The sequence below is a fragment of the Alosa alosa genome, chromosome 24, assembly GCF_017589495.1.
Source record: "Alosa alosa isolate M-15738 ecotype Scorff River chromosome 24, AALO_Geno_1.1, whole genome shotgun sequence".
In the NCBI taxonomy this organism is placed as follows: Eukaryota; Metazoa; Chordata; class Actinopteri; order Clupeiformes; family Clupeidae; genus Alosa; species Alosa alosa.
The window spans coordinates 1,660,201-1,685,716 of NC_063212.1; the positions used below are offsets into that span (position 1 = coordinate 1,660,201).

Here is a 25,516-nt window from a genome sequence, read left to right on the forward strand (position 1 = left end):
TGGACCAGATTTATGCAGGTCAGTCAGATTTGCACCACTGCATTTAGATCCTTTGGCATGAAACCAAAAGTGTATCAAAACTGGCACAGGACACTGACACCATTCCACAGTGTTACACAGAAGATGTCACTCTTTTATTAACGAACTAGTTAATAGTAGGCCTACTAGCTCATGATGTTTGACAAGACATTGCAGGCCGAATGCAATCCGCACTATGGGTTGCAACTGGACATTGCGGCACAAGGTGGTGCCAACGTGCTGCTCATGAATTACAAATTATTGCATAATGCCTCTCGTGGGCAGATAAAAGGCGTCGATATAGCTAAGCTACTGTCTTCGCAAGAGACACAGAATAACAACAAAAGTGATTATGTAATTTTAGACATGAGTGTAGCGTTAAATGCGGGAAACGGCACTAAGCACTATTTTTTGAAGTTGATCATTTGTTAAAGATAATCCCAGACAGGATACCCTTTCAAACCTCTGTCGTTCAAGTCTATTTCCTGATTTTCTTAAATATGTTATTTCACTATAGGCCTAAATATAAGTAGGCTAGCCTAAAATCGTAACATTTTCGGCCTGAACTTGCAGAGGTTGACTATTATATAGGCCTATACCTAGTCTATTTTAATAACAAATCCTGGGCTTACTCAACAATGTTGATATAGGATGTTTAGAACAGGCATCAATGTAACCAATGAATATGTCAAAAATGGTCAGCAGACGGTTTTGTTTCGCTGGGGGGTGGCTTTGCGGCGATCGACACAAAGAAAAACGAGAGGTGTATCCCTTTAAGTTAGCCCAGCAACCCCTGCATGTTGGGAGTTTTTTTTTCGCCGTGTCTTGTCTGTGTATCCGCCTTCGCTTCCACACCGCCGATTCAATAGTTATACGTGCGTGTGGGTGCTCGAGCTGGGTGACGCTGCGTCCCGCTCTTGGGGAAATACGAGGAAAGTCAAGCTACTTTAGAAGACGATATCATCAACCAAGAATCAACGTTGTAACCAACTACTGTAAGACAGTGTTTTGCAGATAATACGAAAAAATGGCAGATCCAATGACCCAGTCCTCTCAAATATCATCGTCACAGGGACTCGCCGACGGACAGAACTCCGCGAAAGACTCGAAGTTCGCCGGTAAGATGATAGCTTTCATCAAACGGAAACGCAAGTGTCTAACCTGGGCTAAAACAGGTTATATCGAACTTAAAATTAGCAACTGTACTATTAAGATTAGCCTGTTTTGCGTCTTGTTCAAAGGGTTGTCTGTATACAAATGAGTTCTATGTAGGATGGTAACGCAGCATATTTTGAGCACTTTGAATGCTCGCACCTGCTAGTCTCCACGCATGTCTTAGAAATTGCTGGTAATGTGGGCAACAGCAGCTGAATATTGTGAGAAAAGATACCCTAATTGGGACTGCGACATTTGCGTCTCTTCCAGCACATTCGTTTCATTTAGCGATGCGAGCTTGGCGGAGTAAATTTAAAAACTGACTATTAGGCTATTGGTAGAATATCTCGTAATTACGCACAGTCCTTCGCGAATGATCTATACTGATCTCGCCCTAGTAGGCTATTTCTGGCATTGTTAGAGTTGCGTCTGAGAATGGTTTGGCTTTGTTATATATATATATATATAAAATATAAACAAGCAATTGGGCCATGACATCTTTTTGTTACCTCATTGGGGCCTGATGAAATAGCTTGCCCACATGTTGCGGAGAGGGCAGTCTGCAGTGCAGAGACATTGGTAACTGGGAAACTGTTAACAGGGAGGACTTCTTAAAGGCGTGTTGTCTGATTTCTATGTGCGAAACATCAATTGAACAGTGGCGATCGCTCCTTGCGTCGAATGAGTAGGCCTACATCTGAAGTGAAAAATAATCTCCCACCGTTCTGCGCACATGGTGTAAAAACAGTGGGAGATTATGCAATTACTGTGCTCGCTGATCTCTCTTGCAGGTTTTATTGCCTGGAAAACAAAGAGGAGTACGGTGTTGCCCATATTGCAGCCATCTTTAAACTGCCTATTCATCTTGGGATAGGGAGGGGCGTATTCTGTAAATATTGTGTGGTGCCCTGTACTGTTATGAGGTGAAATGGAAAATTAAATCAGTCCTATTTAGCAAGACGCATCCCACCCTTCCTCTTTTATTTTGTCGGCCGTCTGTTTTTACCGTCTGTTTATTTTATACAGCCTATGGTTTTTACCCAACAAATAGAGTCCTATTTTGACAACAACCCGGTTGGAAGTCCCATACTCCATGCAAATAAATACTTTGAGCCAAAGCCTTACCTGAAGTGGAGGCACTAATGAAATAATATAGGCCTAAGAAGAACTCTTTATCTCATTTCTCTCTGAAAAATGAAATGCATTTTGTTTTGATTTCAACTGTTATTAAATAACCTTTTCCCTCCTCATGAATAATTTATAATGTGGTGAGGTCCCTTTGTCTGTACACCTAGACAGTTGCAGCGTTCCAACTGGGAAGACCCACCCAGTCTGTTTGTCCATTGTCTGCGTATACCCACAGTGAGCTTATGGGTGCTGATTATACACCCAAGAATGCTGATGTCATGTGTGGTTGACATTCGAAGTGGTTGCATGTGCCAACTGATTTGTAAACCAAGCTCCTGGTACCAAGACCTCTCCCTTTTCTAGTCCTTTGCTAAGTCATTGTAAGACCGCAGAGTTTATACGTCCTCCCAGGTGAGGGCGTGGTTTGTATTTAAGGATGCACCAGTGGCACCAGAGTATGAATATTTAGATTTCCAGAGTCCACAGTGTTTGTTTGCTTTCCCCTAACTAGCACAGTAAAGTGCTGAGCCACACCAACACACACACCAGTGCAGTGTGCTGCACTCAACAAAGTGTGGGCCTGTGCTATTTGCATAGGTAAGGTGATCTACAGATCCAATGGACAATCATTTGTGTGAGGGAATTAGGCTGTGTAGATTCAACACAGACCCACACATTTGGCTGGTTTTGAAGTCAGCAGTGCAAGACTTGAAAGCATCGTGGTAGTGGCTATGCTTTAGGGGAAACGGTGCAATTACGTGGGATCAGAGAATTTTTGTGAGTAAAAGGATATGAGCACAATGTCGGCCCAATATCTGACGCCAGTATCGGTATCAGTGCATCCCTGTGTATTTATGAAAATGTGTATCAGCCAGGGTAGGGATGCACTATTTGTTTCCTGTGCGCCATCTGTGGACAAGGCAACCCTTTTATACCAGATGGCACACATGTGGTCGTGTAGTAACAACTACATTTGTGTTGAACCCTTTGTTAAATCAATGACTCTTTAATTATGCATACATTTCTCACATTCTATTATTTTTTCCCTTACAAAACCTTGGCCCGTACACAGGAGCTGCTTTGGTCTTATCTAGGCCAAGCAGTTTCCGGAACATTCCTTGGTGATTAAGTAAGCTAAATTGATGCTAATTGTTATCTCATTTAGGGCCCTCATGTGTCAATCAAGATGGTGTGTTGGAAAACATGTCAGAGCACCACAACTTCAAAAGATCATGATTCTGTCCAGGTGCTTGTGTTGAACACCGTACCTGTGTCAAGATCCATGCCCTTTCACCACAAGCGCTAGCTGTCCGTTACACTGTACAGTTAAACTATGCTTTTCAGTCATTATGAAAAGTTTAATTTGTTGATAATATCTCTGTATCCCCATTGTTTTCAAAACCTCACATCCCCTCATTTCCACTGGGTCCATTTTCATAGTACATGGACATTTGATCTGGTTATGCACCTGTTTTTAATTTTCAAGGTCAGGAAAAGACTGACTGGTGATGTACTGTAAGGCTGTGGTGTAGGAGGCGAGGGGGAAAAAACAGGTGGTGGTTAACACACGCACTAAAAATGCTAGCCTAGTTCTCTGTGAGCCGGTGACCTTGGACAGTACATTTGAGTGCATGGAAAATTAACTTCTCTCCCCTCTTGATATCAATCTGGTTCCCTCTGGTAAGAGCAGTAGAATGATATCGATTTCGGTTCTCCTGTCAAATGTTCGCAAAGAATGATGGCCATTTCTGGTTTCCCCCTGCTTCTCTCTCTCCCTCTCCCCCTCTCTCTTTCTTCTTGTCCTCCACGTACCTCAATTGTTCAGGCTCTCTCCGTTGTCCTCTGTGGTGGTGGCTAGCATGCTTTTGCTAAGGTCACTGTTTGAGGCTGATGCAGCAGTGTCACCCTCGGGGAGGTTTTGGTTATCATGAGTCGACTGGGATGAGACTGAAGTGACTGGTGTTGCAAGGATACCAAAGCACCCCGTCCCATCATCACCCCTCTCCCATGGTATAGTGTTGCCTGGACTCAAACTAGTATGGGCTATCCCAGAGGTGCAGCATACTGTAGACCCAGAAAGACACTCGCAGCCTCACATGCGTGGCCTGAAATGGTGCCACTGACCTGAGATGTCTGTAACACGATCTGCAGAGCCACGTTCAACCTCTGCCCCAGAAAGACATCTATCTATAGGCTACAACTGCATTATGCTGCCTTGCTGCTAATGTAATGGGGTAAGGACAAGCCACTCTTCTGTCAGTGGAACTAATTAAGAACTTTAAAGCAAAGGTATTTTAATGTGTTTTTTCATTGGCTTATGTTTTTTTTTTTAATCAGTTTTTATCTTAAGTCATCCCCAGTCAGGCATTTTGCATTTCTGCATGATGCTGTTCTTTCCCTCAGCCACAGTAATGTCGAGCCCTCAGCGTTTCTGGAGCATCAGCATGCTCCTGATCAGATCAATCTGTCCTTTGAGCAAGAGATTCACACGCTCCCACTATCCACACACCCCCTCTGGAATGTGTGTGTGATCAGAGTCAGCTTATTCAGATGGGTGTGGCGCAGGGTGTGTGTGGCTCCAAGTCACACAGAATCGTGCTGGACCAGTGGTGTGTAAGTGGCACAGGAATTCCGCAGGGTGTGTACCGAGTCGAACCCGAATCCTGCAGGTAAGTCTGGAATCCTGTGAATCACTCCCAAACATGCACTCCGTGACCTGCCCAGTTTGACTTTCTTTCAAAACCCCAATGGCAGCTGCACTCGAAAAACCTGTTTTTTCACTGCTATTAAGACTTGGGCCTTTGCCCTTTTGCCTGCTAAACCCAGACACATCTCAAGTGCAAGGCGGTGGTATGATGCTAAATCAAATCTTTTGTGGTACGTGCTCCAGTTTGATAAAGATTCCTGGCTCTTAGGCAGGCCTAATCCTACAAAGGCCCACATTGTGTCGCAGAACATCACATGTGATTCTGAAGTGTGGCAGAAAATGTCTTCTCTAAATAGGTTACATAATCCATGTCAAGGGAGAGCAGTGTGGGCGCTATGCGCAGAGTAAGACTTTGGAAAATAAGGGAGAAAGTATTTGAGAATTGTCTGTAAATGAAAGTCTCACAATGGCCTATTTAGAAAAGAGTAATGCTGTCAGAGAATTCACATATCTCCTGTGAATGACCCACATGGGGTGGAAAAGGTCCTGCATGTTAAGGGTTCATGTCAGTGTTAAGAGCTACTTTATTTATTTATGTGTATATATTGAGGTGTATTATAGATATATTAAATAAGCCTAATAGGGGTATATGCATGGATAAAATGGTACTTTTTATGGATCTGCTTGTTTTTTTTTATATTAATCCACTTTTATTTCCTTGTATCAATTACTTTAATATTACATCGGCTATACAGGAAGCCTTAATGTCTCCATTATAAAGTATAAGATGGATTTGGGTTGGAGGGGGGTGGATGGGCAGGGGGGTTCCTCCTTCCTGCAATTTCAGGATGCTCATTTCCTGTCCTTTTTTAATTTTTCAGATTCCTTTCTTTCCTCTTCGCCTGTTTCTCTCATTCAGTCTCCTCAAGGCAAGTGTATGGTTCTCTTACGCTGCTCGCCTGCTTTATAAACCAAAACAAACTCTCTCTCTCTCTCTCTCTCTCCCTTGCTCCCTTATCCCTTCACCTCTCTCCCTCCTCTCCCGCTCTCTATCTCTCTCTCCTCTCGCTCGCTGGGCTGCTGCTGTAATGCTCTCCATCCCTCTCTTGAGTGCCCCTCTCCTATTCCGCTCCAGTGCAAAAAAGAGGGTTCGTGTCAGGCTGTGAAAGACAGACGCCGTGTCCAACCTTGTGTTTTCTACCCGACTACTGACTCGACAGCCCCCAGCCCCCACGCTAACATAACCCCTGGGGCCTTGTAATGGGATCCCATCTGTTCCCCCTTATTTTGACCCTGTGATGCCATGCTTCATGTAACCAAGCAAGCCAGAGAAGCCCCTTCTGTACTCACCGGCAACTGACGGTTGCCATTTTTGACCCCCACCCACCCCATACACACACACTCCTGCTCTGCACACCCTGTGCCCCCCAAATCATTCAGAGCATCTTGATTCCAACTGGACGTCATGCTGATTCGTTCTCCGCCCCCTCCCGATTTCCATGCCCCTAAAATACCCATGGTGCATGATTAGTAAAGAATTCAAAGGCACTGTGAATATTTCTTGAAAATGATGGTTTTAATGTGTCCCAGTTTTGGACTAACATCTTGAAACCATTATGGTAAGTCTTTTCTCCATATGAACCAGCAACTCTGCAATGTTGAACTCCACAACAAATGGAAAAATCTGGCTCGTCAGAGCTCTTATTTGTCTCTAGCACGGCCATTTACTGAACAGAGACTTTACCACACACACCCAGTTACAAAGCTTTATTGCTTACCAGAACGCCTAAGTGGTAGAGGATCTCATTTCCTAATGGTGGATAAGAATGTAATAACGTTGCAGTAGCTTTTCTATTATTTATCTCTTGATGCTTCCATTTCCTGATCTGACCTGTGCTGTGTTGACCTCTATCTGAACCTCAGTGGCCCCTCAGTTCACACTCACGACTGCCCAATTAAATGCACAAAAGGCAGAAGGTCCCCAAAGATGACAACCGTTTGATCCATTTCAGTCTTTACCAGCTGTGTGCATTATTTAGGTCAATGTTTCTTGTAGGCCCAGGATAATCCCTAGATTGCCACCTTATTTTAAGAAAGCAGAGAAGTTCAAGTTCACTTTGTGCGAGAGCACAATCCTAAAAATGGATCCCGGTTGATGTCCCTCCGGAGCTCTGTCCTTGATGCCCCTCCCCCCCTTCCTCCTCCTTCCTTCTCTCACTCTCTTCTTCCTCTCCTCCTCCTCCTCCTCCTCTCTCTCACCACGACTCTGTGCTTCGGCCTACCCCCCACCCCTCTGGTAGCACAGGTAGAGCGACACTGGGGAGGGATTGGCTGTGAGATCACCAGCTCTGGGAAACATCCCATAGCTATGGCTTCACTCTCTCCACTCTGCTTTTGGCTTGTTAAGACATCTTGCATGTTAAAAGCCGGATAATAGGATCTTGTTTTTTACATTTGTTCGTTTGGTTATGTTTTCATTCCGTATGTTTTCTTTATGTATGTTTGCGTTGTATATGTATGTACAGATTTTTATCTATGAGTTTCTTTATCTGTTTTGTTGAAATCCACAACATCGAATTAGACATCATATCCTGATTGTTAGGGAAAACTTATTTTCCAAAAGCCGGAGGCAAGATTCTTGCCACTAATTTCAAGTGCTATCCACTCCGTGAGCAGTAACAGGAAGAAGTAGGAATTTCAGGAAATTAAGTATACAGGGCAAGTAGTATGAAGGTCAGGCTATGAGGTCATGGATGTCAAGTTTGCACTTTTAATTGGATGTCACAAAGCTGCACCCAATGCATATGCCTTCCCGGTTTCAATAATATCTTGCCGCAAGATTAGCATACACAGTACTTGCACATTTTGTCTTTCTAGATTGCCATTTGAGCTATTGATGTGATGTTCCTGTAACAGGAGCAATTGTGGGAACCTGCCCCTTGATTTTACCGTAATGTTGAATAGAGGCTCCAGTGTCAGCAGACTGAAGATTGGCAGCCTCGTTTAGCTATTGATTTATTGAGTCCTGTTGGAAGGCACACACCCTGTGACACCCTGTTAATCTTAGGGGGAGGAAGAGACTTTGGCCTAGAGACAGTGACCTATTAAAGCCTGATGGGTAAATTGATGCAAGCCTTTTAATTGTGATCATCCTGTTTTTCTCAATGGAGAGTTCAGATTAATTTGAGAGTAATTATTTCTGTTACTATTGCAGACTGTCGATCACTGTGAGTGTCAGTGTTATTTGTGACTGCTGGAAACATTTCTCAGCCATCAGTGGTTTGTTAATTCAAAGCCGTTTGGCTGTGTCTCATCCAGTTCATATTCCCAAGAGACATGGTAGCTGTTGCTCTGGGAAGCTGTTTTCGGAATTTGTTTTCAAGCATCGAGCCAAAAAATCCCCACACCACACATGTGGACTCCCACTAGTGGCTTCCAGTGTGAACAATGGAGAATAAGTTCCAGGGCAGCCAACGTAAGGCAGACATGGTTACTGATTTGTTGAATCGCAAAGTCGTTGAGAGAGGGCAGCTCATTTGATGCTGTGCTTTGCGTTCCTGTGCCACCCTGGGGTTTGGGTTACAGGGTCAGATTAACCTCATCAGTTAACCCTTGGCACCAGGCATGAGCAAATATTTGTTTCCACACACAGACACACACTGTTCCCCTCTGGGCATGGCATTGAATATGTTTCTTAAAGCTCAGTTGCCATTGAACTGCTGAAATAAACTTCTATTTTATCTGTTAAGCCTTTAATCCCCTGGATGATTGAAAAAAGTGGACTGTTAGGCCACTAATTATCTACCAATCTACCAATGATCAATCAGAGTCTGTTAACACAGACAAGTGGAACTCACAGGGAGGACCTTTTTGGCAGTTGGCAGTCAGGTCATGAGCACCTTGAGGTCTTGTGGTGTGAGCCCAGGGTATCCTGTGGTGTATCATGTGAAGGGGATCCTGCAGTCTCTCTTCATAAGGTCATCTCAGCTGTGTGATAGGGGTTGTTCTTGGAGGGGGTAACAGTGGGATATGGGGTTTGGGTCAGGCGACAGACAGACAGCCCACTGTGACTTTCGTTGCACTGGTGTGGTGCTGTTTGCGCCAAGTAGGTTGCTTATCTGTGTTGTCTTAGCGGTGACTGTGCCAGTTGCTCTATCTGATATTTATTTTTGGAAGCCCCTATTGAAATCTATGTCTTTGTGTTTTTATTATATTATTTTTATTTTGACTTACTCCAGATTCAGGGCCTTAGAATATAGCATGAAATTAGTTAAATAAATACAAATGAAAACAACTATAACAATTACATAACGAGCCCAAGGGTCTGAGAATTTATGAATAGTCATAGTCATTCTTGTGACCATTGTTGATGCATTGATCCCAAAGGGATGTGCTCAAACTTCACTTAATATTCAGCTACTGTGGTCAGAATCAGTGTTTTGGAGAATAATATAGGAAGACACATGTTAAATGGGCCTTCAGGGAAGTTATGCAATGCAGTTTTGGCACAGGCAGTTAGAAGACAAACTGCCATAGTAGGGCATATCGCAACTCATTAAAGGTCACTGGTAGTTAAACCACAGTGCATTTATCCCTTGTGACCCTTGCCCTCCCCCTCTCCCTAACTGTCCGCAGGCTTGTTATTACAATGTCCCAATTGTGTCACTTGAAGTTGTATGATGAGTCCTCTGTCCCCTGTGCAAAGGGAGGCAGTCTGGCCTGTTACTCCACTATTGGGTTGTGATTGGTGGTTGGCATTTGGTTGTGCTGATGAAGGTTGACCAAGTCCTTTCTTTTGTGTCTTGTAATTTGTAAAAGATCTGATTAGATATAGCAGTAGTTTTTTTCTGAGCAGGAAATAAGAGCACATACCTCTCATTCCTCAAACTATTGAACATCATCACAGGAAATGCAGCAACGTCTGCTTCCTATTTTGATTGCCCTGGAGCCACGTAGCCCTGATTGCCTTGGGAAGACCAGGGCAACGGAGCACACTGCTTTTTAGACCCCACATGCGTCTCAACGCGAGAACAAAATGTTTTTTGCCACCACAGTATGTTGTTAATCAGCACAGTTTGTTTGTTTGTTTAGCCGCAACCTCATTACTACCATATCAATGGATTTTGTCTGTTGTCCTATTGACCCATCAATGGCAACAACTTATGAGTGTGAACGCAGCATGCAGATGATGCCACATACACAACTCCATTTGAGATGCAATGCAATGCATGACTGCTTGAGCTGCAAAGAATAAGACGCTGCTATTTTCTGGGAATGTGAGTATTAACACGCAAGTATATGACGATCGATTGCTAAAGTTTGGGGTCCTTGAAGGTAAAACTATTTAGATGCTCAATATTGCGTTTAATGTATGAAGTATTAACAAAAACTTCATCAGATTAGTTGAAATGATGGAGCCCAATGAAGGTAAGAAAGGAAACTAGTTGGGACCCCTCGCTTTAGCATATCCGCATGAGTCTAGAGTGTTTTGATTTTTATATGCCCCCCACCCCTCCTTTTTCTTCTCCTGCTCACTTCACCCGCATGATGGATGCAGACAAAAGAGTGGTGGTAGGCTCTGAGAAACCCTCAGAAGGCGTGGCCACATCACTTCGCTTTCAGCCGGGCTCCTTTACACCGGTCTCCTATGGCAATGAAACCACTGACCGTTCTCACAAAGGCCCAGAGAAGGAGTCCTCCGACTCAAACCTCGCGTCTCCACAAGAGGACTCGCCGATAAAAATGTCCCCCGTGTCTGAGAGGATCAAGGCACTGGAGGCTCTTGCCGCGAAGAAGAATGAACCAGAAAGCAGGAACGAGGGAGGCTTTCCTCACTTCAGGGAACGCCACTATGAGAAGTCGCCCACAGAAGCCCCGCCCCCAGCAGCTTTCCAAAAGAAAACCACTTCACAGGAGAAGGAATCCCCAGAATCACCTTTTGAGGTTTTGGGAGAGACTGTGCAAGGAACTGACTACGAGGACACCGCAGACTGGATGCGGGCTCACCTACCCCCGGCACCTAACTTCGGTACTGAAGATCCAGATCTTGATGATGGAAAAGATGTCCCTGTTATGGAGACTGATGGTGCTTCAAAAGGGAATAAGGAGGAGGCCATTTTGGCAGCAGGAGTTCCTGAGGCTTTTGCTGGAGTTCCTGATGCATTTATGGACACTCCCATTGAGCCTCCTGACCTTAAAGACGATTACAATCCAGAGAAGCAAGAGAGCATGGAGGAAGAATCTGAATTCGATTTGAACTTTCTACCAACTGCATACATGTGGGACAAGCAAGAGAATAATGCATCTAAAGGTCCTCCTGGTCAATCTACAGCAAAGGAATCTGATATTTCAGCGCCCCCTGCCACCGCCCCTCCTCCCGCAGGGTTTGGATCCCCCTCTCCCCCCCTGTCCCCGCCACCGTCCCCACCTGCATCTCCCCTACAGGCCAAGGTTCCAAAAACAACATTGAAGGGTGATGCTGAGCCATCTGAGACCCATGAGATGGACAGTTCTGGCGAGTCAGATGACACAGTGATTGAGGATGCCTGTGCTTCCATCAAAGTTACCACAACAGAATCTGTTGAGTCAACTCCCAAGCACCCCAGCAGCAAAGATAGTGCTCCTCCTTCTGTAGAAAAAGAGTCGCAGCCAGCCAAACTGGAGAAGCAGCCCATGCAGGTCCCCATTATCAATGTTATTGAGACTGAGGAGCAGGTAGTAAGTGAGGAAGAATATGAGCCAGAAGAGGAAGAGGATGAACGCTACAGGGTCATGCGAGACCCAGTTAGAGAACCAACGAAAGAACAAGAGCCCGCCTCAGATGAGAAGAAAGCTGTACCCTCAGACGCACCCTCAGCTGAAGACCACAAACCGCCTAATGAATCTTCTCAGGTTTCCACAATAGAATCTGTTGAGTCAACTCCCAAGCACCCCAGCAGCAAAGATAGTGGAGATGTTGACACTGTGGTGCAGACCACTCCAAATTCAAGAGGCCTTAGCAAAGAGGAGTCACATGATAAGGCTGTGGTCTTTGAGAGGCCAGACAGTCCAAACGAATCTCTGTCAGAGTCAGCCATCAAGTCTGCTACTGAGGGAAAAGAAGAGAAGTCTGTCAACATTACAGATCACAGAGGTAACCTGTCAGAGGATACAGAGCCTGTAATTGATTCCCATTTGAATAACTTTGTTGCTCAGGATCTCTCTCAGAAAGAAAAACCAAAGTCTGAATTGATCTCAGAGGATGATTATGCATCAGATACCCTTTCAAAATCGAATGTTCTTCCAGATCTGAACGCTGGCTCACTCATCGATCAATCCTATGAAGATCACTTTGGAGATGACTCTTTGCCCGGCTTGGATGAGTCCTCTGATGACCGACAGCTGAACTTTGACACTGTTCCAGAGCCTTCACCTTCAGATTTCTCCTCAGACAATTACATTGAGACACTGGTTTCTCAAAACATATCCAGTGTTGGAAATGATGACCGCAAAACAGTGACCAACTCTGGTGACCTCCCTCTGATGGCTGATGATAACTACACCTCCCATCCGGTTGAGGAACAGCCATCCATGCAGGAATATCCTCAAGATGACTTTTCATACTACAGTGACCAGCCAGATTCATTCCCTGGCATGGACCTTGAACCAAACCAAGACGCAAAGGACATGACTGCTGAACCAGTCGCACCGACTGAGAACACAAGTGATCCCGAGAGTATCGAGCCCGACTGCTCTGTCTCCTTGGCAACAGACAGTTTTGTGGAATTCATGAGGGAGTGCTTGAAGTCTCGGGAGGACGAGGAGCCAGAGCCGCTGCTCCTCAGTCACACAACAAAGGCAGAGGCCGTCTCCACTTCCTCTCCAGCTGCAGTAATGGACCTGGAACAGGAGAATAACACCATCCGTGCTCTGAAAGAGCTCGGGAGCAGTCAGGAAGACGAAGAAGACAACAAGACCTCACCCAAGTCCAAGACCTCAGAGCAGGAAAAGAAATCTCCTCAGCCACAACCACAGGCCGAGGTCATCTCGAGTCCCACATGCGACTCCCCAGCCAGTCGGCATGCGTCGGAGACCCCACTGTCCAAAGAGGTAGAGGCGATCGATGTCTGGGTGGCAGAGGCGTACCACCTCGCTGAGCATGTATTGGCAGCAATACTAACCCACCTGTCAGGTAACGCTCCTTCCCTCTGGGCTCTCAGCCTGCTAACCTCCCACGCAAGGAAAGCCAAGCAGTGCACCTCACCCTCCCAAACCCTTTCCCCACCTGGGCTGTGTTCCCAGTTTGATGACAACACTAACAATAACACAAATCGCATGTGTGAGAGAGACTTGCCAACACTTGACAACTGAATGATTAATTAGCTTATTTGTTTCAGTGTCATATATTGTATTTTTTAGATAATAATATTAATGAACAGTTACTTATAACTTATTGACTTAATGTCATTAAAAAGTTCAGTTGATTAAATATAGTTCAGAACTCTGCATTATGCAGAAGTAGGCAGGCTTTACTCTAAACATAGGTAGCCAAGTTGAGCCTGAAATGCTGTGCGCTCATCTCCACTGTATGACCCTATCCTACCTTGTGTCCTTAAATGTTTGCAGACACCAACAGGCATAGATTGGGGGAAGGGGGTCTAAACATGGTCCCATGGTGTCCTCTTGCACAGCCTGGAAGTCAGTGGGCACAGTCCATCCCAGTGTTAGATTTCTGCCTTGGTGCCACTTTCCACCGCCACCTCACATTTACACGTCTGTGCCAGGCTAAATGGGTCTCTCTTTTTTTCAGTGGAAACATGACATTTCACATTTTGCTGTCTGTGTATTGCAGAAGAGGGATATGGTTTGATTGAGAAACAGAGGGATATGGTTTGATTGCAGAGATATCCTTTTCCTTATCACGTGTATCAATCTACACTGCAGGCAGTTAGAATAGTATGTTTTTCCCCCAGCTTGCATCAGTTCACTTAGTTTTAAAGGCCCACAATGCCTTTTCTCCAAAAATAACAATGGCACCCCATTTTCTATTTTAACAGGCACTAAGTGTAACAAATCACCCTAAATAATCTATTCTTGGCTCCATTTTACTGATCACATTTTAACACCAACCAAAGGATATGGCACAGCACACCCATCTCCCAGCTCATGGTGAAGCATTTGAAGTGAGCCACAGTCCACACCTCATCCTGAACCCTTGCAGAGCAAACATGAAACCCAAACCCTGTTATGAGTGAAGCAGTATGCAGACAGTACAGGCCTTGTGTCTGACACATGCATCAAAACGCCTGCATACACTACATGCTTCTCTCGCACTGGGCATGCTCTGAATTTAAAGGTTGTTTCCCCGGTAACCAGAAACTAGGGGAAAGTGTAGACTTGAGGTTAGGCAGTGAATGACAATGTTTAACTGGATTCCCAGTCTGAATGTGTTATTTCAGGAATGTTTCGTGATAAGTCTTATCAGTGTGCATGTGATGCACTGATTTCAATAGTATACTTTAATATGTCGAAGTCCTGATAAGTTACTCATTGTTTGTTTTGTTTTCTTGCTCACATTCTGCTACTAACAAAAGGCCAGAATCTTATTGGATTCCTTCAAGTGATTTTGTGTACATCTTTGGCAAGGCTTTTAAAATGTCTTTGTTGAAATGTTAGCCAGTATGCTGACTCGGAATGCTTCAAATCTGCTGAAGTGTTACACAACCAGTGCTTTATGAGGGGGGAAAAAAGGTTTGCTCTCAAGGGTGTGGCTTGCTCAGTTGGCGCTTGTTTCCACTAGAGCTGTTTGCACTGCCATGCCAGCCCCCAGTCAGAAGGACGTCACTCTCCTTCCCTGTGATTAGCGTTGCAAGTGAAGTCTGATTTGATGGGAATGCATCGAGAATTGGGCACCCTCAGCTTAGAGGGATTCAATGGAAATCTTCTGCCTTTTAAGATTAGTCCATGTCGGGCCATTTGTCGGAGAAGATATATGTCTATTCACTGTGTGTGTGTTTAGTCTGTGTTTGCCTTTATTGTGAGGCACGAGAGATCATGTGAAATGCTTAAATTGAATATGGCCAAAAGTTTATTTTTGGCGTCATAATCCAAGCTGCAGTCTTGGACTGCCAGGTTATTCTGCGATGCAATGAGGTCACACACACACACATTCACTCACTCACACACGCTCACTCTTACTCTCTCTCTCGCTCTGTTTTTGTATACACAAATGCTTATGCATACATGAAATACAAAATCTCATTCAGACTTTAATACACTCCCACACAAACACACTCATGCATGAAAGCACACACACACACACTGGCCTGTACCTTTAAGAGCTGTGCAGTGGCAGCGCTGAAAAGAGGCCACTGCGGCTCGGCAGCTACAGGGACCCGCTGTTGGATTTGGGGCTGGTAGACGAGAGAGAGAGAGAGAGAGAGAGAGAGAGAGAGAGAGCAGGGAGGGGAGCAATAATGAACGAGGGCTGTCAGCCGAGGCTGCCTCCCTCTGGGTACCAGCAAAGCATGCTGGGAGTGACTCAGACCCCTGCAGTGGTGGGTGAGGAAGCCCCATGCGTGCTCTCTCTCTACTCTTCACTCCGCTCCGCTCCACTGGGACACTCGCCACCCCACATCTGAATCCAGGCGCTGGAAACAATGGTGTGCTTTCTGAGCGCTTTCAAGCACTCGCTCGGCCACAATGGCCATGGAGTTATGTCACGACCATTCCTTTGTAAACAATTTTTTTTCTGTCTGTTTTCCCCACAGAACAGTCACCGTTTTTTTTCTGTTTACGGTACTCCAATGGGCTGCACTCTGAATGGCATTGTAAAATATGTATTTTTGCTTATAGCCATTCCTTGTTCAGAGAACCTATTTAGGGTAGCAAAGAAAAACAAACGCAAAACCATGAGAATGAGTCCTATCTAAACCTTGACACAGGCCAACACTGTTAAATTTGACAAACAATGTTCAACATCAAACTGGATTTTGGGAACCTATTAAGTATATAGCTATAGTTCCCTTTTTCCCAGCGATGAAGTAAAGGCAGTTATATAACAACATTCTATCAAAACAACAGACCCCCACCATGCTCCCCTTCCCCCACTCCAAAGCTAAAACACCTTCTGCTGTAAGACATATGTGGAGATTATAGTGCCCCTCCACCCACCCACACATATACACACACACACACACACACAAAACACACTGCGTGCGCACATTATCTGTTATATAGTTAATTAATGCAGATTACACTATGGCATGACAACATCCCTAACCCAACAGTATTTAAAAAAAAAAGCAAAATATGACCATAAAGACACTCTTAAGTCGTGTCTGAACCTTTCACATACATACCCCACCCCCCACTCCTCATCTCCCACAGCAACGAGCTGATCTAACCTGATGTAACTTCATGACGATTCTCATGCTAGTTCTAACAAACAAACAAATGAGGGAGCAAAACTAGCGCCAGCGTATGTTGACGTCATCCTTGTTTTGACGGTATTGGACTGGAGGGGGGAGGGGGAGCACGTGGGGGGTAGTCACACAGTGCCCAGTCCGTATACACTGATCTCAGGTCAGCTAGTGCAGTCTAAGCTCGGGCTGTGGTATGTATCGTACTTGTGATGTATAGTGAGTCATGGTGGGATGGAGTAATCCATTGGGATGGATGCCTGGCACCTCCCATCCTGGCAGAACTAAACCCTAACGCTGGAGGGGGTTAAGCCAGCTGTTGGCCTGTTTATACCTTAGTATGTTTGTTAGTGTGTATGTGTGAGTGAGTCGTGTGGGTACACATGTGTGCATAATCATGCCTCTGTGATTTCAGGCGGAGTGTGTGTTTATTCAAAGGTGTGTGTGTGTGTGTGTGTGTGAGAGAGAGCATGCCGTGTTTGCTTTTCCTCCAGGGGCTTTTACCCAGCTTGCTCCAAATCTCTAGCATTGCACTCTGAAAAAAAAAGTTGACAGTGCAGCACATGACATGCAAACCAGAATGCTAAATAAGCTATATGATGGCTTGGTCTATCCATTCCTTTTAGAGTAAGCCTACACACACACACACACACGACCCCCATCGCCAGGCTCTTAAATGCAGCACAGCGTGGACAAGCACACCCACTTATGTAGTCACGGGACCCCAGTCTCCCCTCAGGGCACAACCTTGTGCAGAGCACTATACGTCTCGTCCTGGAGCCTTCTCTCTCTCTCTCTCTCACTCACACACACACACACACACACACACACACTGACTCACTTTCTCTCTCTCTCACTCACTCACTCACTCACACACACACACACACACACACACACACACACACACACACATATGTGCGCAGGGGTACCATACACACACACACTGACTCACTTTCTCTCTCTCTCACACACACAAACACACACACACATGTGCGCAGGGGTACCATACACACACACAACCACACACACAACCACACACACTCATTCTCCTCTCTCTACGTTCTCTTTCCCTCTTTCAAAGGCTCCTCTCATGCAGCAGCAGAAGCCATTTAGTAGCAGGCTCTTAGGGTGTTATATAACATATCCAGCACGGTACACAGAAACCATCATTTCTGCATGTGTGACCATGGCCACATGAACATGCAGGCAGGCATGCATACACACACACACACACACACACACACACACACACTTGCACTCATGCACACTTACACGCACACACATGGTCCATAAAAGTCTTGGATGTTGGGACTGAAATAGCCAGAGGGTAAATAACTACCCACCTTTGGAGAGGCCATGTATGGACAAGTGAAGAAATGGCAAGCTGGTTTTTGTCAGTGTTACTGTGGTTATTAAAAGTATTTCTCTTTCTCTCCCCTCCTCCTCTTACTCCACTCTCCCCCCTCTCATTTCCACTCTTCTCTTCTCTCCTCCTACTCCACCACTCCGTGGGACATACATATACACACATTTGCACTCAACCAAATACACAAACAACACGCACGTTGTTCCACATATCGTGACCCATGTTCCTGATGTGTACACACATAAACACACAATCACATGTAAAAATGCTCCTCATCCACACAAACTCCCACCAATTTTACATACACACACACTCACTCTCACACTTCACACAAACCCTCATACACACACACCTCTCTCCCTCACATACATTACATTACTCCAAACACACACACACACACACACACCTCCACTGTCCTGCCCTGTACCTGTGCAGTGAAAGACCTGGTGTACTGGCGCGACCCCAAGAAGTCGGGCGTGGTGTTCGGTGTGTCCATGCTGCTGCTGCTCTCGCTGGCGGCGTTCAGCATCGTCAGCGTGGTCTCCTACATCCTGCTCGCCCTGCTCTGCGTCACCATCAGCTTCCGCATCTACAAGTCCGTCGTGCAGGCCGTGCAGAAGTCCGGCGATGGACACCCCTTCAAGTGAGGAACACACACACACACACACACACACACACACAATTGTAATGTGATAATGCAGCTGTGACCTAGTAATATGCAACCTCATGCAGTTGGAGCATAAGATGTAACTGTATCATAAGCATGGGTCTCTAGTTAAGGAGCCGCAGGGCAGAACACTTCCCTCTCACCTTTCACCTTTCACCTTCATGTCCTTGGAAGGAAAGGGAGATGCTGAAATGGAACAGGGAACCTTTTGTATGAGACTGAGGGAGTGTCATGTGTATATTTGCACTGGCAATTATGGGAAAGGGAGCTAGCGATGTTCATCCCCTGAACTGCATATCAGTCCTTCATGCATCCCGGGCTGTGTTGTTTATTTCTTTACTTCTTTACTGCACCTTTGATGTAATCATATCCAAAATATATCAAATAAAGTGATTGTGTTTATTTCATTATTCCTTTTTCTACTAGTTCTTGAGCTCTATGCAATGGTAGAATAGTCTAGACAACAGAAAGACCACGGGTGCAGAAGACGCCCCCACTCCTATGTGGGTCACCCCTTTTTCTGTGTCAATATAAAAGAGAAATCAATATCCTGATTGAGAGGTCTAGCCATCCCATCTCAATGTCATGTCATCATCCCAGTGGGAGACTGGAATGTGATGTGGCCAGGGGCAGTGTGGGTAATGTAGTTTGTGTGGTTCGTGAGCAGACCACCAGAAGGAGGTCATCTTTACCACAGGGAGTTTCCTAAGCATGTCATGTTAGCAGCGTAATGCAGGCCATCATTGCTTCAGTGGTATAACACACATATGTTGTGTATTGTTTGTGTGTTTGTGTGTGTGTGTGTGTGTTTGTTGTGTTTGTGTGTGTACACATGACAGAGCCTTCATGGAGAAGGACGTCAGCGTTCCCCCTGAGACCTTCCGTAAGCATGTGGACCAGTGCCTGACCTACGTCAACCGCGCCCTCAAACAGATGAGCCGGCTCTTCCTGGTCGAGGACCTGGTGGACTCTCTCAAGGTGTGTGTGTGTGTGTGTGCGCTTGTTGTTTTGTGTGTGTGGGTGTTTTTATATTGAACTCTATGTAAGGAATAGACCACAGAAAAGCTGGAAGGTTACATTACAAATGTTATTTTTTTTGTCTGGTTCTGAAGTTCAGGCTTTGTTTGTTTGTCGTCTATGTGTGTGTCTCTGTTTGTTTGTCGTGTGTGTGTGTGTGCGCCACAATGAATCATGTCCCTTGGTCGACTGGTATCTTCTCACTCCTCTTCTTCCTCCTCCCATTCTTTCGGTGTGGCCCCGCCCCTCCCTCCTTCCTTCCTCCTCTCCCTGGTCTCTGCTGCTGTGCCATCTATTTTTAACACACACATAGGCCAGAAGAGAGAGAGAGAGAGGGATAGAGAGACAGGCCAAAGACGAGGGGAGAGGGAATGTCTGTACAGAGAGTGAAGGAGAGAGAAAAGGAGAAGGAAGAGTGAGGCAAACTGGGAAATTGCTGCAGAGATGAAGAGATGAAGAGAGTGATGGTGAAACAGGAAAGGAGGGGGAGATGAACAGAGGGTGAGAGAAAAAGAGGGATGGGGTAAAAAGGGAGGATGTAAGTAAAAAAGTGAGGGCGGGACGTCCACTAGCACTCTCTGTGTCCGTGGCATCTCCCCTCCGCCTTAAGAGTGTCAGGTGGAGCGACAGCACACACGCCTGACCTGAGGCCTAATCACAGGGCTCTGACGTGTGTGTGTGTGTGTGTGTGTGTGTGTGTGTGTGTGGTGGTCATGTTTGACCTCATTGAGTAGCAGGGGCAGGAGTAGCAACAACAGCAGCAGCAGCAGTGGTGATACGCTCTCATAGCCTGAGGATTACAGCACTCGGCCTGACCCAGAATGGGATGCTCGGGAGGGAGGGGAGAGCGAGAGAGGGAGAGAGAGAGAGAGAGAGAGAGAATGCCTGAGAGAGAAGGGGAGATAGAGATAGAGAACGCTATGAGAAAGAGAGAAGGGGAGATGGAGATAGAGAACGCTATAAGAAAGAGAGAAGGGGAGAGAGAGATAGAGAACGCTATAAGAGAGAGAGAAGGGGGGCGGTAGTGAATAAGAGTCTCCATCCTCTGCAGCCTATGGTACACAGGGAGAGTAAGCGACTTGAGTCCACATGCAGAGAGAAGGCCTGTGTGTGTTCCATGAATGCCTTTTACAACGGCAATCCTCCTTCAACCTCACATGCACTGTGCTAGACCTGGCTGCCCTCCAGGCCTGCTTAAGAAGCCATGGCTGCCGTAATGAACACTATGCAATCAGATTAGGCATAGTAGGAGACTTATCCCCCACACACAAACACACACACACACACACACACAAATACCCATTCTTACTCTAGTGTGTGTGTTTTCTCTGCAGTTGGCTGTTGCCATGTGGCTGTTGACCTATGTGGGCGCCGTCTTCAATGGAATCACCATCCTCATCCTTGGTAAGGGCCAAATCAGTGCATCAGCCATACCAGGCATACCAAAACCTCCTGATCGTTGTGAAACAGTCCAAACAACTCACAGCAACAGCACAAATATGGTGTTACCTACTGCATTACAATATGAATGATTTCCCCCTTTTTTTCCTCTCTCTTTAGCTGACATCCTGATCTTTACCATGCCTCTGGTGTATGAGAAGAACAAGGTGAGATTTCAAAGTGTGTCAGACTTGAAATGCACAGCATGTTCAAGAAACTTTGACCGTTAATTCAGTTATGCAGCCGCAGGCAAAAGACCAAAAAATCATGAAGCCTCAATATTTTAAAGTCAAAAGGTACACATAGAACCTCTGCAGCAAAATGATGCGGACAATTGAGATTTTCTTCAATGTTGCCTCTTATTTATTGAACTTAAAACACAGAAATTTGGGCCATGTGTCCAGGGGTGTCAAATCTTTGGTACTGTAGGCATCAGGAACCAGTTAGGTCTCTACTACTATGTGAGGTCCTGCATTGGTTCCCTTCCAGTTGACCATCTCAAATTTAAAAGGAAGTACATTGAGGAAGTGACTCATGAATACTATTTCCTGGTTGGACTTTGCACTCAGTTCTTTTCTGTTTTTCTGTAAAATGCAGACAAATCCACCCTGACTGTTAGCTACCCAGTCTGCGGAGTGTGTTGAGTCATTCCCTAAGTCATCATGTAACCTTAAGAGCAGCAGAGCGGCTCACATACCACACAGAGCAGGAAAGCGGTGGGGGTGCAGGTTATGACACGTTTTCTCCACTCTGACATCATCTTTATGGGACGTGGTCATCAATTATGCAAAGTCAAAAGAGCTGTTACTGCTGTAAAAATGGCTTATGATGTCTATCAGGCTACATTATGTCATTTGTGTGAATTCAACTTCAAGGTCATAAGCCTTAATGGGCTTCAAGTTCATGTAAAAAGACTCATGCCATCAGTCTTGCATGCAGACATACTGTATGTGCACACACACAAGGTTGTGCTGTGTTAGATCATGAAAGCCCAGTTTTTTGGAAGTCAGCATAGTTTTTGCTGTGTTGCTGCCTTGATGTGGGCCTGAGGTCAAGTGAGAGATTTCAGACTTCCTTGAACTGCTTCACTGTTTCACATCTGGTCTGAAATCCCAGACCATTGGACTTTTCATGCAGTGAGAAATGTGAGCTCTAAAATGATCAGCAGAAAGTGAATCCAACTGCCCTGATGTGTCCCTTCCTTTTCTTCACTCACAGACCCAGATCGATAAATATGTGGACATCGCACGTACTCAAATCAACACCACGATGGCCAAGTAAGACTCATTTGTGCGTGTGTGTGTGTTTGTGTGTGTGTGTATGTGTGTCGGAGTGAGAGAGAGTGTGAGACATGAGTAATTTTAAAATGAGATGTAAAAAAAGTGGAATGATATCGCCACCTGATGGGCAGTAGCCATAGCTAGATTGACACCATTATAATATCTCTTTTCTTCTCCTTTCTTTCTTTCCTTCCTTCTTTCTTTCTTAATTTCTTTCTGTCTTTCTGCAGGTTACAAGAGAAACTTCCTGCATCAATGAAGCGAGGCAAAACGGAATGATCCTGCTTTATTGGATCGTCTCATCACCACCACCACCACCACCCTCGTCCTCCTGTCATGTTAGACCCTCATCCTCATCCCAGTGATCCCCAATCTAACCCTCTGTCCCCCTCCCCACTCATCCACACTGTCCAACAGTCGCCCCCTCGCCTCCCTCCCTGCCCTGAACCAGCTAGTGTGGACAAACGCAACAAGAAATCTTTACGAGCTTCTCCGTATTCACTATTAACCGTGCAGCGCAGGCTTAACTCTCCGCGCTATAGGGAAGCTACAGTGGCAGCCCAGTGGCGTCACCAATAGCACAGGACGTAGAGGAGGAAGGGATGTTACTCTGTAACTGGATACATTTTGTTGTTGTGTGTTTTTGTTTGTGTTTTTTGTATCGGCGCTCCGAAATGGCCCAGGGTTGGTGAACTAGACTGAATCTACGAGCTGGTGTTGCAGTGGCAGGGTGTCAGGTGGTGATGTTGGAGGCGGTGATTGGCTGTTGAAAGATCAAGGATAGGGGTTGGTGTTGTACAAGCCAATGTCTGTAATTGAAAACAACACTTTGCTTAAAATAAAACTGAAAAGGTTATTTAAAAAATGAGAAAAGGCTTTTTTATATATGTTAATGACTTTCTTTTTTTTCTGCCCAGTCTCCATGCATTTGAGTGAGGAAAAAAACATAGTTTTTAGATGATAAACTCCTCAACGTTTTTGGTTGGATATCTCTGGGACTTCTCTGTTATTGATTGGCTGCCTAGCCGGTCACTCACCTTATCATTTGTGTTCTGTTCACCTTAAGGCACTTATGTTTGTATAGGATCTGCAATGCACTGAAGATGTGTCTGCTTCGCCCAGACAGGTGGAATAAAGAAGTTTGAAGCAGTGTTCCAGCTGTGTTACTTTTGGTCTAGTACACCTCGTTGCTTCTTGGAGCGTCATGTGTATATAATAAGTCAAGGCAACAGACTGTCTGCCGTAAAGGAGTAAGGTGTCGCTTTTTATATAACAAATAATCCCCTTATGGCAAGCGTGCTAATTTCTGTTACATCTCAGTGTCACTGTTGCGTTCATAATGTGGATTTACTATACTATTCTTCTACTTATCATTACTGCTGATACTATACTAATTATTATCACAGTTGATATTATTGCTATCACTGGTTAGACTGACTGCTTTGATTCACTGTTTTGTGTCATTGTGAAAAAGCTTAGCCTTTCTCCCGTCTCAAGGCTTCAGACCGCCAAGGTGATGACCTGTGTTGATCTTTGACCTCCAGGGTGTTGGTGAGCGTGTCTGTCACTAAGGGGGGTGATCTACAGTATATTCGCTTGCCATGGCCTTGCCACACTTTCCCTGACGACCATGTTTGAAATGCCAGGCCGTAGGACGTTAAGATGAACGTGCATCCATCCCCCGCTCTCCAGGTTATTTCAGTGTAAAGTCCTGCGAAATACTCTCCTTGTAAGCCACTGGCTCTAGAACGGACCCACTGATCGGATCTGTTTTAGTATCGGCAACCTGTTTAAAGTAATGGATATGCTCAGTGAGGCTTGTTTTCACCTTCATTTCTTTATGCAAAATGTAAAGCATTTTGTCTGACAAGGCTACTCATCTTCAAGGGCCTTGTAGCTTTTTGTTTTCTTTGTATTTCTAAGGGATACTAAGGGTGGGATGTTTTATATAGGGTTTTTTCCTGGTGTGTGTTCTGTTGTGTATATTTGCCAACATCTCCATCCCCCTTGAAATAAGTAAACAGGGTTTTGTTCTCGGCACATGATTTGCATCTCTGCAAGACATCTGTAGATAATATATGGAATCTGTTTCAAATATGCATTTACTGTATTTCAGTTATGTTATAATGGTTCTCAGATTGCCTCTCAATGCATTGACTATTACTGCTATTGTTATTACTATTACTACTACTACTACTACTACACAGAAGTCTGTCTCCTGCTGAATGTGTCTTCCCTGCAATATTTATAGTACATTCCATCTTGTGCATGCAGCGCAGTGTCTTGGTGGGATCAGAAGGAGGTTTTACCAGGTAACATGCTCTTCTGCTGTTCCCTGCCAAGACACTCTGCTCCTGTATTCATTGTCCTCCTTATAAAGGCTGTTTTTTCAAATCACAATATTGGATGTGTAGTCGTCGTAGGAGTTCTTGTTGAGTATTCACCATGCACGCCTCAGTTGCATTCTTCTCTACATGCACACTTAATACATACGTACATGCTCTTCGCAAACGCATACACACTCACCTACAGTTGAAAGTATCCTATGTCTGAAAACCACGGTGTCCTTGTTTTCCGCTGGACTGACATGCTTAAATGAACGTGTTTGGCGGCCGAAGCATGGGTGTGGTGCTTTTTGGTGAATAGGCTACGTTCCAGCAAATAGGGTTTCATAGGTATCTCTTCAGTCATGACTGACAAATGCAATGCTGTCTGTTTTTTTTTCTTTTATCAGTAGACTACACAAACCTACTCCTCTGTAGATACCATGCCTTAGTTGCTGTTCTATTCTCCTTTAGTGTTAAGAGTTCAGGAAGAACTACACTATGACTATTTTTGACTTAATTCTGTAGTTTCAGTGCATGTTTCCACCTTGATCTTTTTATTTTGTTTTTTCTTCTTGGGAAGGGAGGGTTGATGGGAGTTGGAAGTCATTTTATTTCTGGTCAGGATTTCTTCTTCCTTTTTTGTTTTGCTTTTGACTTTCTCTTGATAACTAGATGTGTTAACTAACACCTAAGACTCTGTTTGTTAGCTGCAGGTTTAGTTTGTTTGTGGGTGCTTTGGAGAAAAAAACAAAGTTGCAAACAGAGGAAACAGATCTATGTGGTCCCTGTGCTGATGTCAAAGTGGAATTAATAAAAAGTACATCAGAAGACATCCTTTGTGTCCAGTTGTCTTTTAAAAGAACCCCACCAACATTCCAATTGTGTCCATGTTTTTATTACAAGGTCAGGCAGATACTCAGAAAGCATGTAGCAAAAACATCCAGCCCTCCTCACCAGGGATACAGATGTGTTGTCACAAAAGTGTGAAAAGCAAGGGAAAATAAGAACACAACAAAATGCCATTTCTATTCCTACCAAAGATGAAGTCTGGTGTGCCTCTTGCCATATATAT

At 45.0% G+C, this 25,516-nt stretch overlaps 1 protein-coding gene across 3 annotated transcripts; it reads left to right on the forward strand.

Annotated features, from left to right (window-relative positions):
* Positions 1–795: 795 nt before the first annotated feature.
* Positions 796–25,276, forward strand: rtn3 (reticulon 3). Of its 3 annotated transcripts, XM_048235851.1 has the most exons (9): positions 796–1,136; positions 5,830–5,877; positions 10,506–13,118; positions 18,149–18,356; positions 19,220–19,358; positions 20,732–20,801; positions 20,958–21,004; positions 22,056–22,114; positions 22,348–25,276. In XM_048235851.1, exons 1-9 carry the CDS (start codon positions 1,046–1,048, stop codon positions 22,394–22,396), a joined length of 3,324 nt encoding a protein of 1,107 aa, XP_048091808.1. In that variant the 5' UTR covers positions 796–1,045; the 3' UTR covers positions 22,397–25,276. The 3 variants fall into 3 exon arrangements, with proteins under 3 accessions (XP_048091808.1, XP_048091809.1, XP_048091810.1); XM_048235852.1 differs by lacking the exon at positions 10,506–13,118 and having other exon boundaries at positions 827–1,136; XM_048235853.1 differs by lacking the exons at positions 5,830–5,877; positions 10,506–13,118 and having other exon boundaries at positions 830–1,136.
* Positions 25,277–25,516: the final 240 nt, after the last annotated feature.

Coding starts and splice junctions, on each gene's coding strand:
- rtn3 (XM_048235851.1), top strand. CDS start 1,046: ATGGCAGATCCAATGACCCAGTCCTCTCAAATATCATCGTCACAGGGA. Junction 18,357..19,219: donor GGCGATGGACACCCCTTCAA/GTGAGGAACACA, acceptor TACACATGACAG/AGCCTTCATGGAGAAGGACG. Junction 21,005..22,055: donor TGGTGTATGAGAAGAACAAG/GTGAGATTTCAA, acceptor CTTCACTCACAG/ACCCAGATCGATAAATATGT.